Source organism: Sinohyriopsis cumingii, chromosome 8 (genome assembly GCF_028554795.1).
Source record: "Sinohyriopsis cumingii isolate HCF-2022 chromosome 8, ASM2855479v2, whole genome shotgun sequence".
In the NCBI taxonomy this organism is placed as follows: Eukaryota; Metazoa; Mollusca; class Bivalvia; order Unionida; family Unionidae; genus Sinohyriopsis; species Sinohyriopsis cumingii.
In genome coordinates, this window is record NC_142968.1 from 42,204,751 (window position 1) to 42,221,275 (window position 16,525).

General features: G+C 34.7%; 1 protein-coding gene across 1 annotated transcript; it reads right to left on the bottom strand.

Moving 5' to 3' along the window:
* Positions 1–5,358: 5,358 nt before the first annotated feature.
* On the bottom strand, positions 5,359–6,549 carry LOC149793370 (uncharacterized). Its single transcript, XM_089968990.1, has 2 exons — positions 5,977–6,549; positions 5,359–5,771 (listed from the first exon to the last, which is right to left on the bottom strand). The coding sequence occupies exons 1-2, from the start codon at positions 6,530–6,532 to the stop codon at positions 5,359–5,361; spliced, it is 969 nt and encodes a 322-aa protein (XP_089825116.1). The 5' UTR covers positions 6,533–6,549.
* Between the last annotated feature and the right edge of the window lie 9,976 nt (positions 6,550–16,525).

The following is a 16,525-nucleotide window of genomic DNA, read 5'->3' on the forward strand; positions in this document are numbered from 1 at the left end:
TGCCTTGTAAATGTAATAGTAACACCAATGTCTTGTAAATGTAATAGTAACATGACCATTTACTATCCTGTAAAAATGTAACTCTATATGTTTTATATAGAAACATGACATATGCAGATCCTAATATTTAAATACACTATACTGCATTCTTTACAAATCAACAAAAGATACAGTTAAACTTACCAGAACTACAGCAAACATTACAAAACATCACCAACAAACAGTACTGGTATTGTAAGGTGCTACCTTGAAAAAGACAAATAAAAATGACCTATCCGTCAAAGACTTCTGTGAGAACATTGTATTGACCTTAATTTGTTTGCTGCTTGACAGGATGACAACTTTTGGAAACTACTGATGCTTGGTTATATCCAGTGCAAAATACAAGATATTTATATTTTTTTAAAACATTGGTATGGAAATTACACACAAAATATAATTATAAATTAAAGTCATTATGCACATTGCTGCTGATTACAGTGGCATAAGAATATGAATATTGTGACATCAACCATGCTTTAAACGGTTAGAATTACATTATGTACCCAAAAGATAATACTATATTACCATATATTAGGGTTTTTTTTTTTGTAAACTCAGTGGAAGCACATTTGAAAAAATCTTGTTTGAGTATTTAAAATAATAGATTTTACTTTTCCTATAGGCTCCTATGTATTTTTCAGTGAATTTCAGACATTTTCAAATTGGTCCTGGCCAAATAATGAACCTGATGAGCATTTGTTTTTCAAACAGTTTTTCAGTAGAATGCATGACCATTACAGAGTTTCAATATATGGGGAGAGAGAGAATTAAAACTAACTCTATGAACCCGCATTACATTCGAGAAAATATTTTTTTTTGAAAAAGAAAGCTTAAAAAGTGCGCTAGACTACGATGGATGTTAAATCGTTGGTTGAATTTCAGCGACTAAACGAATAGTTAAGAATACATCTTTTTCTTCTATCACCGTAAGACCAGCATATGTTGTGCACTATGCCAATCACTCCCAAATAATCCATGCTACAGTTTGTATTAAACTATTTACATAGACGTTTTCTTTGTCTTTATACTGTTAAAAGTTTCCCTTCCATCCTAATGTGTCAATTTTTGTCGATTTCCCCTGCGTATTGCTTTTTAAAGTTTAAACAATATTGCATATTGCATGAAATATATTTAATTTTACAATTTGTATCAGTTTTCAATATTTTTCTGCCAGGATTAATATTAAAAAGCACACAGCTGAGAACCATTAAATTCACACGCAAAACAAACAGGTTTGTTGATATCCATTATATTTGATCTCTCTAAGAATAGTCCCTTATGCTTTTTTCTTCTTTTATTAAAACCGTAACCAAAGTGTATGCTCCAGACTCTTCTGGAAATATTTGTTGCAAATCATTTAATTTCATCTAGCATACATGGATGTAGATGCTGAAGGTCTGTTTAAATAAACAATGAACAGAATTATTACTTTTGCTTTATTGCGAATGTTTTTTCTTTTTAATACTTCAAATTTCATTTTCCTACGTGCCCTGATTTTGTAAAAACTTTCTACTAATCCAATCAAAATGCAATAGAAAACAAACGTCGTGAAATTCTTGTTCATGATTGCAAATCCCGTAGAACCATATTATTTGCAATTTAAGAGTGCTCATAAACGTATGTCGTGGATGAAAAATATTTTTATTTAGCGACTGGCCAGTGTAATTTTCCTTGAAATAAACGGTAGTATCCCGTTTATCTCCCTGTGCATACTGTTTCCTTCACAAATTGTAACCTCTAACGAGTTTACACTTTCCTTTCTTGTTTTTTTTTTTAAATTGAAGTATGGTGGCTAATCATCCCATCAAATCTTTTAGTTCATGCGAATGGTTGCAACGGAAGAAAATGTGTGGGTTTGGTAACTGGTGGAATGCTCTAAATGAGAGTGTCGAAAACCTTAGATAAGCCGTTTCATTTTTCTGCCTGTGAAATTACAGAGTGGAATAAAATACAAATTTGGAGGAATTTAAAATGTAATTTACGATTTAATTTGAAATATACAGAAATAATCATGCCACCTCTCGCATAATTCTGTTAATTTCAAATTAAATAGTGAATTACATTTTAAGTTCCTAAAAATTTTTTATATTATTACACACACACACACACACACACACACCGTATCATTCATTTTCTGACACATTTAGAAAGTCGAATGAATTAAAGAATTAAAGAAAACTGCCTTCATACAAAGACATGCTTATTTATCATTGCTGCATATCTGTTTAGAAATTGATGCATAACAATTATTGCCGCATACTCTTTTGATTTGTAGCCTTCATGATTCAATGCTTTAATAGCTATAAACGTTTCTGTGCTTGAATTGTAAAAAGTTCATTTGACTGGCATCCATGGTCCAAACTGACACATTTGACCATACAATTAAGAAGAATTACTCTCACGGTTAATTGAAACAAAAGCTCAGATTCCTCTGAATTTGTTCCTTCTGCTGGAAAATATTCATGTGCTTTATTTTGTACAATGGCACAAAATGAATATCTAGATGTAAAGTGTCCGATGCCCGTGAGCAAATTCAGATTCCTCCACAGTGATAATGAAAATCTAACCATAAAATTAGAATTCGTCAAGAACGGTGTGGAAGGTTTAGACTAAGTGTCGTGTTCAAATACAATATATGGCTTATCCCCGTTTGATATCAATTTTGGTTCCTTTATATTCGTTTTCGATTCCAATTCGTTCATTGGTTGTTTTTTCTTCTTCAAAAAATACATTTGCGGTACAGTTTAAGTTACGCTCATTTTCTTTCATTATCATGGTACACGCATATACCATTGAGGAGACCCAACTAGGATCAAATTATCTTGGAGAGAAAATCGAGAGTAGATTAAGAGAGCAAAAATCTTAAATATAAGTGTCGTAAAATGCATCTTAGAAAAAAATTATTTGTCTGCCATTAGTTTAATGTGCTTCTAAATATCTGTATTTAAGTACCTTAATGTTTACCTGTAAATAATAAAGGTTTTCCAGTTGTCTCGCAACAAAGTAGAGAAGTTTCACTGTAAATCACTGAAGATTTCCCATACTCTAATAGAACACACTGTATAAAGTTAACCCGTAACAATCGATATTTCTACGAACAGGCAACAATTAAATAGTGGAAGCTGAAACTATTGAATAAGCTTTGTGATTGATTTCGTCTGCTTTCATTTAAAGATAACAATGCTGATGATCATAGTAGTTACACGGATATGTCTTTAAGGATTACATTTTAATCGTAACGTTCCGTTGGAATGAATTCCATCGTTTGTCTAAAACTGATTACAGCAGCTATATTTACAGTTTCAACAAAGATTTCCAATTCTCGAAAACTGTTTCGAGATCTGAGCGAATCTGAATGGTTAACATCTAGGACTACATGATTCAACATAATACTAGCTGTTGTCGTTCATACAGAACTCATATATTTATTTCTGCTCGGCTGCGAATTCATTACAATGCATGGTACAACCAATTTTGTTATAGCGAAGATCCAACGATAGTGCCAATATCAGTGAACTGTCAGTCTCTTTTTAAAGGGTGGATGTGCTATAAATAGCACATGTGTCCATCACAACGGACTATAGTTGATAACGGAATGTCGAAAACAAGTACCTAAATGTTTCAAATGTTTCTTTCGTTTGTATATAGAACGTAATAATTCGTTTCCAATGCTTTCATTCGGTGACTTGACACAATAAGACGACAATAATTTACATCAAACAGCGTAACTGGATACGAGACATCATTCATATTCATTCACAACATGACCTGTCTTACGTATCGATAAAACAAGTTCATTTTCGCTAGCTTTGTTTGGTCTGCATTGTACAATGTAGGTTTGCACTTAAGCTAAAGTTTCGACGAGTTCGTCCAATCCCCACAGAATTATATATACATTTTTTTTTTAACAAAACAAGAGGAAAAGAAAAGTATGCTGGTCTCACGACTTCCTGCCGACACAGCCCAGGGTCTTTATTATAGAACCATCCCATTCTGATATTTGCTTTAGTCTGACAGCTGTATTTGTCCAGTCTTGGTTTCAAGATTGATGTCATATGCAATGGATCATTTATAAAAGGCCGCTCCGGTGGCCTAAGTGCTTAGAGCGTCCGCTTCAGATGCAGGAGTTCGCGTGTTCGAGCCTCAGCCAAATCATGCACAGACTTATAAGCAAGGTACTAACATTAAGAGGACAGTATTAGGAATGGTTGTCATGGTGTCAAGATAATGTGACTGGGTTGTACATGCCACATGTCTGCGGCATGATGCCCCATTGCTAGATATCACTAAAAACTGACAACTGCAGACATCTTAGCGATATGACTCAAATTATTAAAGCTACGTTTAAAATCCCAACACACACACACACACACACACACACACGGAAAGATTGATTATAAGGCATGCAAATAAAACTGAACATTCCCAAGTGTTGCCGTGTAATTTTATTATGTTTCCATATCTCAAACACGTAGCTTTGCAATACGTTGTATATTGTGATTTTCGTTGGGTTTGATTTCTAAGCTCAAATGCTTTAGAGAAAAATGTGATATGTCTTTCAAAATAAGAGTAAATAAACCTGACACACAGCAAATGAAGCCGTTTTTAACATGGGATCTGTAGAATAATAATTAATATTCAATAATTAGCATTTTGACAGGTTCTTTATGGGTCATTTTCTCTAGAATTCTAGATTTATTGAAAGAAAACAAAGTTGCTTATTCAGTTCAATGTAACAAACTTTTTAATTTATATTTACGCAATTGTGGTTGGTATGGTAGCATAACGACGTACGTATGTCTCACATTATTATAAAATCTCGTTTCCAAGCGATGAAACTCCTAGTTTCCTGTCGGCCATTTAAATTTATTTTATAATAGTTGCAAACTGAGTGAAATATACGGGTTATATATATATATATATATATATATATATATATATATATATATATATATATATATATATATATATATATATATATATATAACTTGAGATAAATTTATATTAAGAATTAATAGTGTTTTTTTGTGAATTATGAGAGTACTGAATTCTGTGACGCAAAGAGTAATTAGCGAAAAACTAATGTCACAACGCAGGTAAGTGCAGTGTCACCTTGTGATATTTATGGAATTTCGTACATTTATGGGACTGACATGTCTCCTAGCAAGTCCAGTTCTTCACCTTTCTATATTCTTTGTAATCACGATGTCTGAAAGATGATTATGAAACAAAAGGAACACGATTGGAATGATAGGTGATATATTTCAAAAGATGTGCAGCCAGACAAAAAGATGCATATGGTAAAACGAAACGTTGTTACATTGGGAACAACAACCATCCACAAATGGTTGTATGATGATTGCCATGAATTTCACCAGCCGTAGCAGTCCGTACCCAGATTTCGCTGCCCTGACCAACATTTAAAACGAATGCACGCGTGACTGACACGTGATGATTAGCGCCGGTGGCATCTGCTAAAAAGTCATTTACAACAACACCATCCTTGACTAATTCAAGGTATTGAGAGTGCTGACTAAGAGACATAACCGTAACGCTGAAAAAGTAAATTCCATTTACGGGTGCAATAAATATTCCTGTGAGTCCATGGTATGCACTGCCGACGTTAGTAACAACGTGATCAAAGACGATGGGATGATGTTCGCCCAGGTTACTTGGCTCCCACATTGAGAGGGTGGCATAGAAAGCAACCTGACCAACTTGATTATCTTCTGAAATTTAAAATGAGGCATTATTTCCTTTTGTATTCTGTCATCAATCCAGATGGAAGGTATATTGATATAATAGAATATGTTTAGTACGAAAATAACGAATTTGATTTGATAGTTTTAACTGTAAGAATATTCCCCTGTTTAACCATAAATTAGTATTTCTGTTTAATATTGTGGATAAGCCGATAAATATTGACATACTCACTCTTAATTTTGGTATTCGTCTCTCGTTTCACGTCTAGCACGTATTTTGTGTCGAATCGAAAATCATTCTCATTACGAATTTGCTGCCTGGACATGTTAGTTCGTTCGGTAACTTGTTTGGTTGTTTCATTTCGATACATTTTTGTATCTCCGTCATTTATGGCAATGGTTTCTTCTTTACATTTCATTGCAATTTCCTCAAGCAGTTTAATTTTTCCTGCCTGGATACTGGCCATTTCTCTCAGCTCTGAAATACTCTTTGACAGTTCCTTAATACCTGCATCCCGGTCTTTAAGTTTGGTATCTTGCTGTTCAAGCAATGTTTGAAGAATGTCGTTTCTGGCTCTCTGCTGATCCAGTTCATTTTGAAGCTTTTGCATACCTTCTGAAAGAGCCTTTTCCAGGAGAGCGATCCGATCCTCCAGGTTTCCGTTGGGTAAGTATCCGGAGTTATTCTTTGACCAGAACCGCTTCAAGAAATGTTCTCGAGTGCTGTCCAGACCGTAAAGTGTGGTTGTTACGAATGCTAAGAGCAGAAAAGGCGTAACAGGCATCATTTTCACTCTTTCCTATGTGGCACTTTCTTATCAAATGGAATACGTTTATAGGACACCATGAATATCATTATCTCTGACACGTAATATACTCATGACCTCTCTGCCCTGCTCTCTCCACTTTTAATCATTTCCACTTAGAGGAAATCAGTTCACTGTCACATCTGAATTATACGTTTGTCAAGAAACACGTGGGGTGGAGATGGTGAAATTTAAAAGTCTCTCTCTCTCTCTCTCTCACACACACACACACACACGCACACGCACACACACACACTCGAATAATTTTGCTACATGAAACACCACCCTCCGCCAAAATATGTTTACGATAACCCTAGGCCACGAATACTACAACTATTTCTTAAAAACATCAGTCAACCAACTCTCAATTTAAAATAAATAAAACATTAGACCACCAAACCTAAAAACCTCAGAAAAGTAATAAATCATCACTACTATAATTTGAAGAAGAGAACTAAGAGACCAACACTTTATTTAAAAAGAAGGGGACAAAAGAAAAAAGTCTATTATATAAATCTGAACATTTTCTTTTGAAATTCAACAGTAAACGGTGCAAGCGTAACTTAGGTAACGCTTCTTTTTGGACATTTCTTGACTTTTTCCCGTGAACCACAATGTAATAACTGACTTAAAAAAACCATGCACAACATGTGCAAGATGGCCATACAAACAGCAAAAAGGCTGTACTAGTATCTTTGTCACCTGAAACAGTCAACAAGGCATTTATAGAATATATGTATGGTATGTACGCTGTAACAATGATATACAACGGGATGTATACAATTTTCATTGGAAGGAAACGATACAGCATACATACTATGCATATATTTTATTTATATCTCATACAAATACATTGTATCTGCCAATTGAACGGAGTTAATATTGACTACAGGAAACTGTGTATGGACCAAGTGAATGCACTCCTCACATCTCAGCCGAGTGTGTCCGCTACAAAATGTAGTTATGTGCCTTTTGTGGCTATTCACAATCACATTTGCATATTGATATGTTGACTACTCTCTTTTTTTTAGTTTCTATATTTATTCACATTGATAAAATCAATATAAGAAACACTTATGGTTTGAACATTCAAACTAGTTTTAATGAAGAAAGTAGCGCACTACAAACATTTAACGCTCAGCCATTCACGTACCGGCGCATGGAAATAATTGTGGCATAATAACTAAGGGAAATAAATAACCAACAATATGTATTTAAAATATTTAATATATTTACAGTTGATCTAAGTCATTATTATGCTTTAATTAACATTACTACCTACCACATAATTGCTTCTTTCTCGACTAGCGCAGCAAGATGCGGGCGAAAAGCCATGAAAGACGAGCGTAGATGATTTTCGCTTGTGCCATAGGACGATGAGAGAGAGAGAGAGAGAGAGAGAGAGAGAGAGAGATGGGGGGGGGGGGACTTCGAACATTTTCATTTTTAGTTAACAATAATCGGATTTTAGAATCTTATAATAGGTTTAAGAAACAACAACAATAAAGAATTCAATACATTACAGCATGCTTGACCTGAAAAAAAGAAATTTACTGTACAGTGTTACGTTTTGGATCTTACAAAACGCAACAAGAAAAGAATGAAGACAACACGCATTGTAAAATTTAACAAATAATTTATTTCCTTAAAAAGACAAACGAGGTCGAAATGAAAAAAAGAACTTATGGTTTTACGAATCAAATCCAAAGTTAATCCAAGAATAATCCAAGAATTATAAAAAATAGAAGTCCTAGTAATAAAACCTAATGAAACTGAGTTCGAATCTCGATGAAATCCATAATGTTAGGTTATGACTTATGCTGTGGTTAGCGTCGCAGTGATGTGTCAACATTTTTTTTATTATTGAATCGCTGAAAATCATAATATTCCAGTCTGAATTCTGTGTAAAATTCGATAACTGTATTTGTCCAAGAATTTAGAGCACAAGTATTTCCTGAGATTTTTAATAAAATAAAACATTTACTTCAGTGACTTCAGTTTCACTAATGACTTTCTGAAACAAATAGGAGATCTCAGGATCTTTTCCCTATTCGACGACAAGTGATTGTCGTTTATCACCCTGATTAGAATAAAAAGAATGAGTAGTTAAAAGAGGATCACTGATCAATACTCTTTGATGGAAGGTGACCTCAAAAAAAGATGACCAATACATGTGTCAGCTAAAGGAATACTTTCCTTATCAACATCATTCTCAAGAACTTTCTTTGCCATAGCTCTGGTAACTGCACAAGCTGATTATTGATCAGGGAATTCTTTTTCAATAGGATGGACTTTCTGATACAAACAAATAGATTAGCCTCAACCTCATCTCCAGCTGGGCCGTTGCCTTGTAATAAATAAATGCCCTCAACGGGTAAAACGGACACTGTTACGGGTCCTGATACTAAATCTGATGACACATTTACACAATAGGGAGTCTACTCCCTGAATAAGACAAATCTCATTAGAAGACGAACTCTCAGAGGAAGACAAAGTACCTGATAATAAAAGACTACGAGAAGCTCATGTGTCCCTTACCATGTCAGTAGGGATGGGATTGGCCGAATCACACAAGAATGATATAGAACCCTTCGATATGAATGGTTCATAGTTCTCCATCATAAAATCAGACTGAAGTTTTTTTAGACCCAACAAATGTATTGCTGTCAGTACTTGACCGTGACTTCTTAGAAATAAGAGCATTTGGAATAAGTCTGTATTGATTCTGATGCTTAGTTTTAAATTTGTTGGAATTAGAAATAACGTGTCCTTCCTTCTTGCAATAGGTACAGGTAGAAGAGACAAGGATGTTTTGATCAAGCTTGATTTTAATAATTGTGCCAGATTGAGATTTAGAAGGGCTTGTATTAGGCTGAAACACTTTTCTGCCAGAAGATTGATGAGTGGAAGTCTTATTTACAATAGAAACTTTAAGCGCTAAGGAATACTCGTCAGCAGCACAAGCATCATTTTCCAAGGTTTATATCTTATGCTCAAGTATTACAAGTTGTTTAAGACTTTCATAATCTTGATAAACTTTCTTGGCTAAGCACCATCAATCAAATAACTGCTTTTTTCCTCTTTCAAATTCGAGTTTGTCCAACTTCCTTTTTAAAGTTCCTGAATTTTTTGCCGATAATCTCCAGGGACTAACTCATTGTAACAAGATAACCGGGTGGGATATTTCGGATTGACAACAGAACACGTTTTGACGACACATATATATGGTTTAATGTGGTGATTTATATGAGCAGTAGATTATGAAGATGTGTGCGTATTTATAATCCAAATATTGGATCTATTTAACATAAAAACGCACAGTTTCAAAGATGGAAAAAATATACAAATAAATTAGTTCAGTAACCCTAAAACACAGGATAAATGATTCACAAATGATTCAGTAATGGAAAGATGAATATAGTTCACTCAAATAGTAAACGATGTAAGTTTTTTACACAGTAAAAAAAATGTATTCGCTCAGGTAGCGAAATTATGTCACTAAACACAAGAATGGATATACCATCTATCCTTCCAGTCCTGAATGATACACTGGGTCTTACTAACCCAAAATCGCCTATAGCTAATAAAATACATATATGGAGATACACTCCTGTACCCGTGCACCATATCCGCTCCACAGCTCCTACGAATCAATTTCACAACTGCTATAGACTCCGGACCCTCGGAATACTATGATCACTCGGAACATTAGACCCTCCGGACACTCCAAATATTAGACCCTCCGGACACCCTGGTCCTTTGACGGCTCTACAGCTGGGTCACCTTAGTCACTCTTGACATTAGACACTCCGGACGCTAGACATTAGACACTCCGGCACCTTAAACGCTCCGAACAACCGGACGTTTCTGCAGTCGGACAACACCGGACACCCCGGATATTCCTACATTCAGACAACACCGGACACCCCGGATATTCCTACCCTCAAAAACAGCTGAAAATATACCCGATACAGTGTACTAAACTTGATACAGACATAACGTAAGGACGTTATACATGGTAAGTTATAAAGATTATATTATTATGGCAATTACAAAAACAGAGGTTCAATAGTAAACCTAACCCTGCTCGATAAGACAATAGTAAAGAATTCTTTTATAAAAGAAAATGTAGCTTTACATTACCAATATAAATCCTGTACTACGTCGCAACAAGAATAAAAGAAATGCACGCTTTATACTGTATAAAGAAAACTATATAACAAACATGCAAAGGTAAATATGGTAATACACTAGTTATCACTTAAAACCGAAAAATTACCTACCCCTACAGCTGGAGTTGTGCGAATCCTTTAAGCAGGCCGCTTGCTGACAAAACCATTAGTATTGTAAAGACCCTTTACATGCAGTAACGTATTTATACCTTTAGAAGTTTCATTTTGCTGTATCGAAAGCACCTTGCACGTGTGGCATAGGACAAATCGTACTCACGATTTCGAAATACAATAGACCATATATATAATCACCCTCGGGCATCGTTGTACAGCGAAAGAAAACGAAACCCGAGTACATGTATTTAATGAACAACATTTACACCATTCCGTGACACTCATAACCCTTTAAGATGCATTCCTTCACCAAATCATAGTCAGCACTGTGCTGTACTGACAGGGATGCATGGATATCTTGTGTTTTGCCAAAATGTGTACACTGTTATAATTGAGTTCAATGCTCCCATGGCCATTTCAAAGTTTCAGCAACTTTTTTCAAATTAAGGAAAATATTTGTCTACATCTTTTCTAAATTGGGGCACTAATGTTATACAAACTTGAATTTGTATGAAAAGTGGGAACATGCATTGCACTTGCCAGCTCCATTTCTTTTATTCTAAATTGATATTCCCTCTCTTCCTTCTCTCTTCGTCTTTCTTTCTCTTTCTTCCTTATCTAATTTTATTTGTTTGTCATCTTTATCTTTCTGAAACTGGATTTGTTTCTTTTTTCTAATTGCATTTGTCTCTCTCTCTCTCTTCTTCCTTATCTAATTGCATTTGAGTTTCTTCTTTCTGCAACTGTAACTAGATTTGTTTCACTTCTTTCTGTAATACGATTTGTTCTTTCTTTTTCTCCAGTTGCAACTGCATATTTTTTCTTATTTGTCTTTCTGAAGTTCCATCTTCCTTAACTCCAATACCCATCTTGTATTTTAATTTTAATTCCTTTACTTTTATATCTGAGTCTAATACAGACTTACTGATCGAAACTAAAGCACTTTTAACCAAACCATTCTGATCTGCTAAATACAGGATTAAAATAGTTTTTGTTTCTTGCTTCCTTCAGGAAGCTTTTGCTTCAGAACGATCATATTTTCTGGCAAGATGAATCAGTTCATATTTTTTCAAAAGGTCTACTTGTTTCTGGGTAGGGTTGGAATTAATGACTTTGTAAAAAGCCTGTTGATTTCATTAAATATTTCAAAATTGTAAAATATTACTTGGGATTTAAAAAATGTCAAAAAATAAGATAATTTAAATTTCAAAACACAGTTTTCTGAAATATTTTAGGTAAAATTCATATATCCCATCGATGAGCGCCGTTACTTTGTTACGTTTGGCCTCTTACAAATGGCAACAAACAAACAAAAAAACAAAACAGAGTGAAGACAACAAGCATTGTAAAATTTAACGAAAAATTTATTTCCCTAGAGAAAAAGGTCGAAATAAGAAAAATACTTATAGTTTTACAAATAAAATTCCCCCAAAAATCCGAGAATTAAAAAAATAGAAGACCTAGCAATAAAAATTCATAAAGAAACTGATTTCGGATCCCAATGAAATCCAAAATGGAATGTGATGACGTATGCTGTGGTCAGTGTCGTACTGATGTGTCAACAGTTTTTTGTTGAGTCACAGAAAATAACAATATTGCAGTTTAAATTCTGTGTAAAATTCGATAACTGTCTTTGTCCAGGAATTAATTTAGAGCACAAGTATTTCCTGGGAAAATTCAACTCTTTGAATCCCTTTAATTTGAAGAAAACAAAATAATTAGCCCCCAAACGGGTCACAACATAAATCACCTTTAAGTGTCGATGGTTTAAAGCCCAACTGCCCAAATTCTCTATAGAAAACAGTTATAGACTAATTTAAGACTCAAAACGACGCCTGGACTTTTTATCAGCTGTATTGGTGTACCAAAACCTTTAGCACCGGGGGTAATCGCCCTGTTTTTCCCGCCCCCCCCCCCCCTTCCCATCTCCCCGTGAGTACGCTTCTGTTTAAGAATATATTGTTGTGATCTTATTTACGATGCGCCTGGTAAAATTGCAAAAGAAGCAGATAAGTACAAAAAACCTGGTACGCATAGATGAAGATGAATAACGTCACATCTGTGAAAATGTGAGTGCGACATAGGATGCGTGTGCCGAATGTACGATACAAGTCGGAGACCACGATAAGTTAACAGTGAATATCGAGGTCCGTCATATGTCGAATTAAAATATGAAATAGGCATAATCTTGTTGAGTGTGTCAACCATTTGTTTATGAAGTCATTGGTTAAAATGGTTCACATGAGATGGTAAAAATCAGGTAAAACATGGATAAGGTACATATTTTTAATTCAGCAAGGATTTCATGTATGAGAAATTTGTTAACGAAAGGTTCTTAGTCAAAATTGGATTCATGAGATAACATATAGATTAACTTCCTTAAACTTTAACAATGACAAATTTTCCGATGCTTACAAAAACAGCATGCAAATAATAAGAAGAGACATTTATGCATGTGAATCAATGGGTCGCTTTGAAAGGTTTAAAGAAACACCTTTCCTATCACAAGAAACATTTGTGACCACTTCGTGATTCTGATATATCAAATGATGAGTAAAGGTATCAAATATTTCATTCTCCTTAATGATATTCTTGGACACGACTAACTTTGACCAGCCCTTTTCCAATAGAAACTTATAAACAAATATCCATTATCTCATGACCCTGACACAACAAATTTTGACCAGCCCTTTTCTACATAGAAACTAATAAACAAATACCCATTATCTCATGATAATGGCTCAGCTAACTTTGACCAGCCCTTTTCTACATATAAACTTATAAACAAACACCCATTATCTCATGACACTGGCACAACTAACTTTGATAAGACCTTACCCACATAGAAACTTATGAACAAATACAAATTATGTCATGACACTGGCACAACTAACTTTAATGAGACCATTTTTGTACAGAAACTTGTAGATAAAATCACATTAAGTCATGACTCTAACAATGTTGCTTTCATGTTTAGCTCATGCGATATTTTATTTGGCTTTTTATGTAGAAAAGGGTTCAGTGCTATGTCTATATTTGCCATTATGTATGACATGTAACAAATAAACAATTGCTACTTTGTATTCGCTTTGCCGCTTTCGCTGTTTCACTATGTGCGCGTTACTCCGCTCAAAGATCAGAAGTCGATCATTTGCTTAAATCAATCAGGTCTGGTGACCTCTTTATGCCACAATTATAGCATTTTATCATATCCATTTATTTAAGTCACATATCAGATAACATGACAGTAGAGTAAGTTCTCGTACTGGTTTGGTTTCACTCTAAATCTTCAACAGGATGTGTCTGTTACCAATTGCGTGGGCATGAGATTAAGATTGTGGTGAATCCTCTACTGTAATTATAATTAACGCTTTGAATTACTAATGCTGCATCCATATACTAATTTAAATGTTAGTAAAATTACATACTTTTTACACCATGGACAGACATGTGCAGATAGTCTCAGAAGATACTTTTGAGTGAAGAACAGTTGATTTAATAACTTGATTTTATTAACAGCAGATGATTGCAGCAAAATGATTCAGAACTCAACCATTCTCCGTTGTATGGCTTCACATTTCCACTAAAAGCGCTTAAAAATATTTCCCAACCACAATAACATGGCGGTGCATGTTTGGAGCAATGATTTCCTACCGCCAGTTTAGTCCTTACGACGCTGTAGCATAAAAGCCATTGGCACCATAAACATAAAATTTAATTGAATTGAAGGAGCACGCTTCCAAGTACAGTTGTATCTAAAATGTCAGGCATTGCACCAATGTGTCCGGAAAACGTTCCCCATATTCCATCTCAGAACTCGAATAGCTGTTTCATAATGTCCTACAAATTTCAAGTTTTGATAGCCTCTACTCAACACGAGTTCGAGTAGCCAGCACAAAAGTGAACTTTTTCAGGCGCTTATAACGAACTGTGTTGCTCTCGATTTGTAACTTGCTGCACTCGAAATAGTATTGCCGGTGCACGTATACGCAGGATTATAAAAATGCAGTTTCAGAAAAGAACAAACGGAATTAAAAGACAAAAAATTATTTGTTATTTGATAGCAAGCCCTCTCATCCCTTCGAATATGTAATATTTATACTAGCATGAAAAAATAAATTAGATGTCATATTAAATGGCCACACCAAATATGCAAATATGAAATTCAGCAAAATTGTTTGGATTTTAGTCAAGCAGTTAAGCATCAAGTGTTCTAAAATATGGGTTCAGTTCATAATATTATTTATTGTTATGAAAGTAAATTTGACCGCAAATGTAGATGAAACATCGACGTGAATATATCAGTACAAACTGTAGCAACAATCATTTGAGAGGAATTGCCACTTAATAAAACATACGGTGGCCAAACGCGGACAGAAGAAGGTAGAATTCTAGTTGAATCTTTTAGAAGCTGAAATTAATTTTAAAATTGTACTGACGTTGCAACAGCCACCGTAGTGTTTTTTCTTTTTGAAAAACGGTGCAAAGCCATTGAAATAGATCCAATCACATCTATCTATCTATCTATCTATCTATCTATCTATCTATCTATCTATCTATCTATCTATCTATCTATCTATCTATCTATCTATCTGTCTATCTATCTATCTATCTATCTATCTATCTATCTATCTATCTATCTATCTATCTATCTATCTATCGGTTCGAGACTCGGGCTCGGCCAATGTGGGTATGTGAGAAAGCTTCCCGGTAGCTTCTAGTGGGTCGGTGGTTCTTACTGTGGTTTTCCCGGGTTCTCCTCCACCATTAATACTGACCGTCATGTATAGCCTATAGTGTGCTGAAAAGTGGCGTTAAACCCTATAAATCAAGAACATCTATATGTTTGAATATGGTGTGAATATTCATGGAATGCACTTGTTATTGAAGTAAAGATGATGCAGATGTTGTTTAACTGTACCATTTAAATATAGCCATGATATATAGACAATACTCACGTTGACTATGGCCTAATATTCTCTAGAACTTTAATTTACTGACTAGATGAGTTCCAAAAGAATAGATTTGAGGAAATAAGGAAAAGAAATCTAGTGGGGCAAGTTTCCAGCCTTAAAGAGAAAATTACTTTTAGGCCTCAAAAGCTGCTGAATGAAATGGATCAGCAGATGACCAGAAATTATGATCTTTAAACCTTAATAGAAGACTAGCAGGACAACAAACGTAAAGAGCAAGATATTCACATCAACGAAATGTCACAGAATGTTTTAGCAAAGAAATATGTCAATGACCAGTCATAATTGGTTCTTCATGGAGATTACATGGTGACACAGACAAAAACTAATACCCATACTCTTTCAGATACAGACATTCAGCAAAATAATCTCTTAGCGATGACTTAGTCCCCGAACTCTGAACCATAAATGTTTTGAGTAATGTATGCCAAGTCATAGCTTTCAGATCTGCAAGTGGAGTTAATGATTCAATCATCTTTCAATTTTTATATTACAGGGTCTAACAACTAGTCCATGCTTGACAGTGTTTTTGTATATTAATATCAAGCGTAAACTGAAATAGTTCTAACAGTGTTTAAATATCGGAACTGGTTATTTTATGTTTACCATGACTTTATATTAATTGTTATTTGTAGGACATGCCTTCTGTGTTTGTTTATAACAAATACGCAGTCCACTTGGCATGAACATAGCGCTGGCAGTGGGCGGTCTCGCCA

Excerpts from the sequence above, each read along its gene's own strand:
- LOC149793370 (XM_089968990.1), bottom strand. The coding sequence starts at position 6,532 with ATGATGCCTGTTACGCCTTTTCTGCTCTTAGCATTCGTAACAACCACA. Across the intron at positions 5,772-5,976 it reads GACGAATACCAAAATTAAGA|AAGATAATCAAGTTGGTCAG; the intron begins GTGAGTATGTCA and ends TTTAAATTTCAG.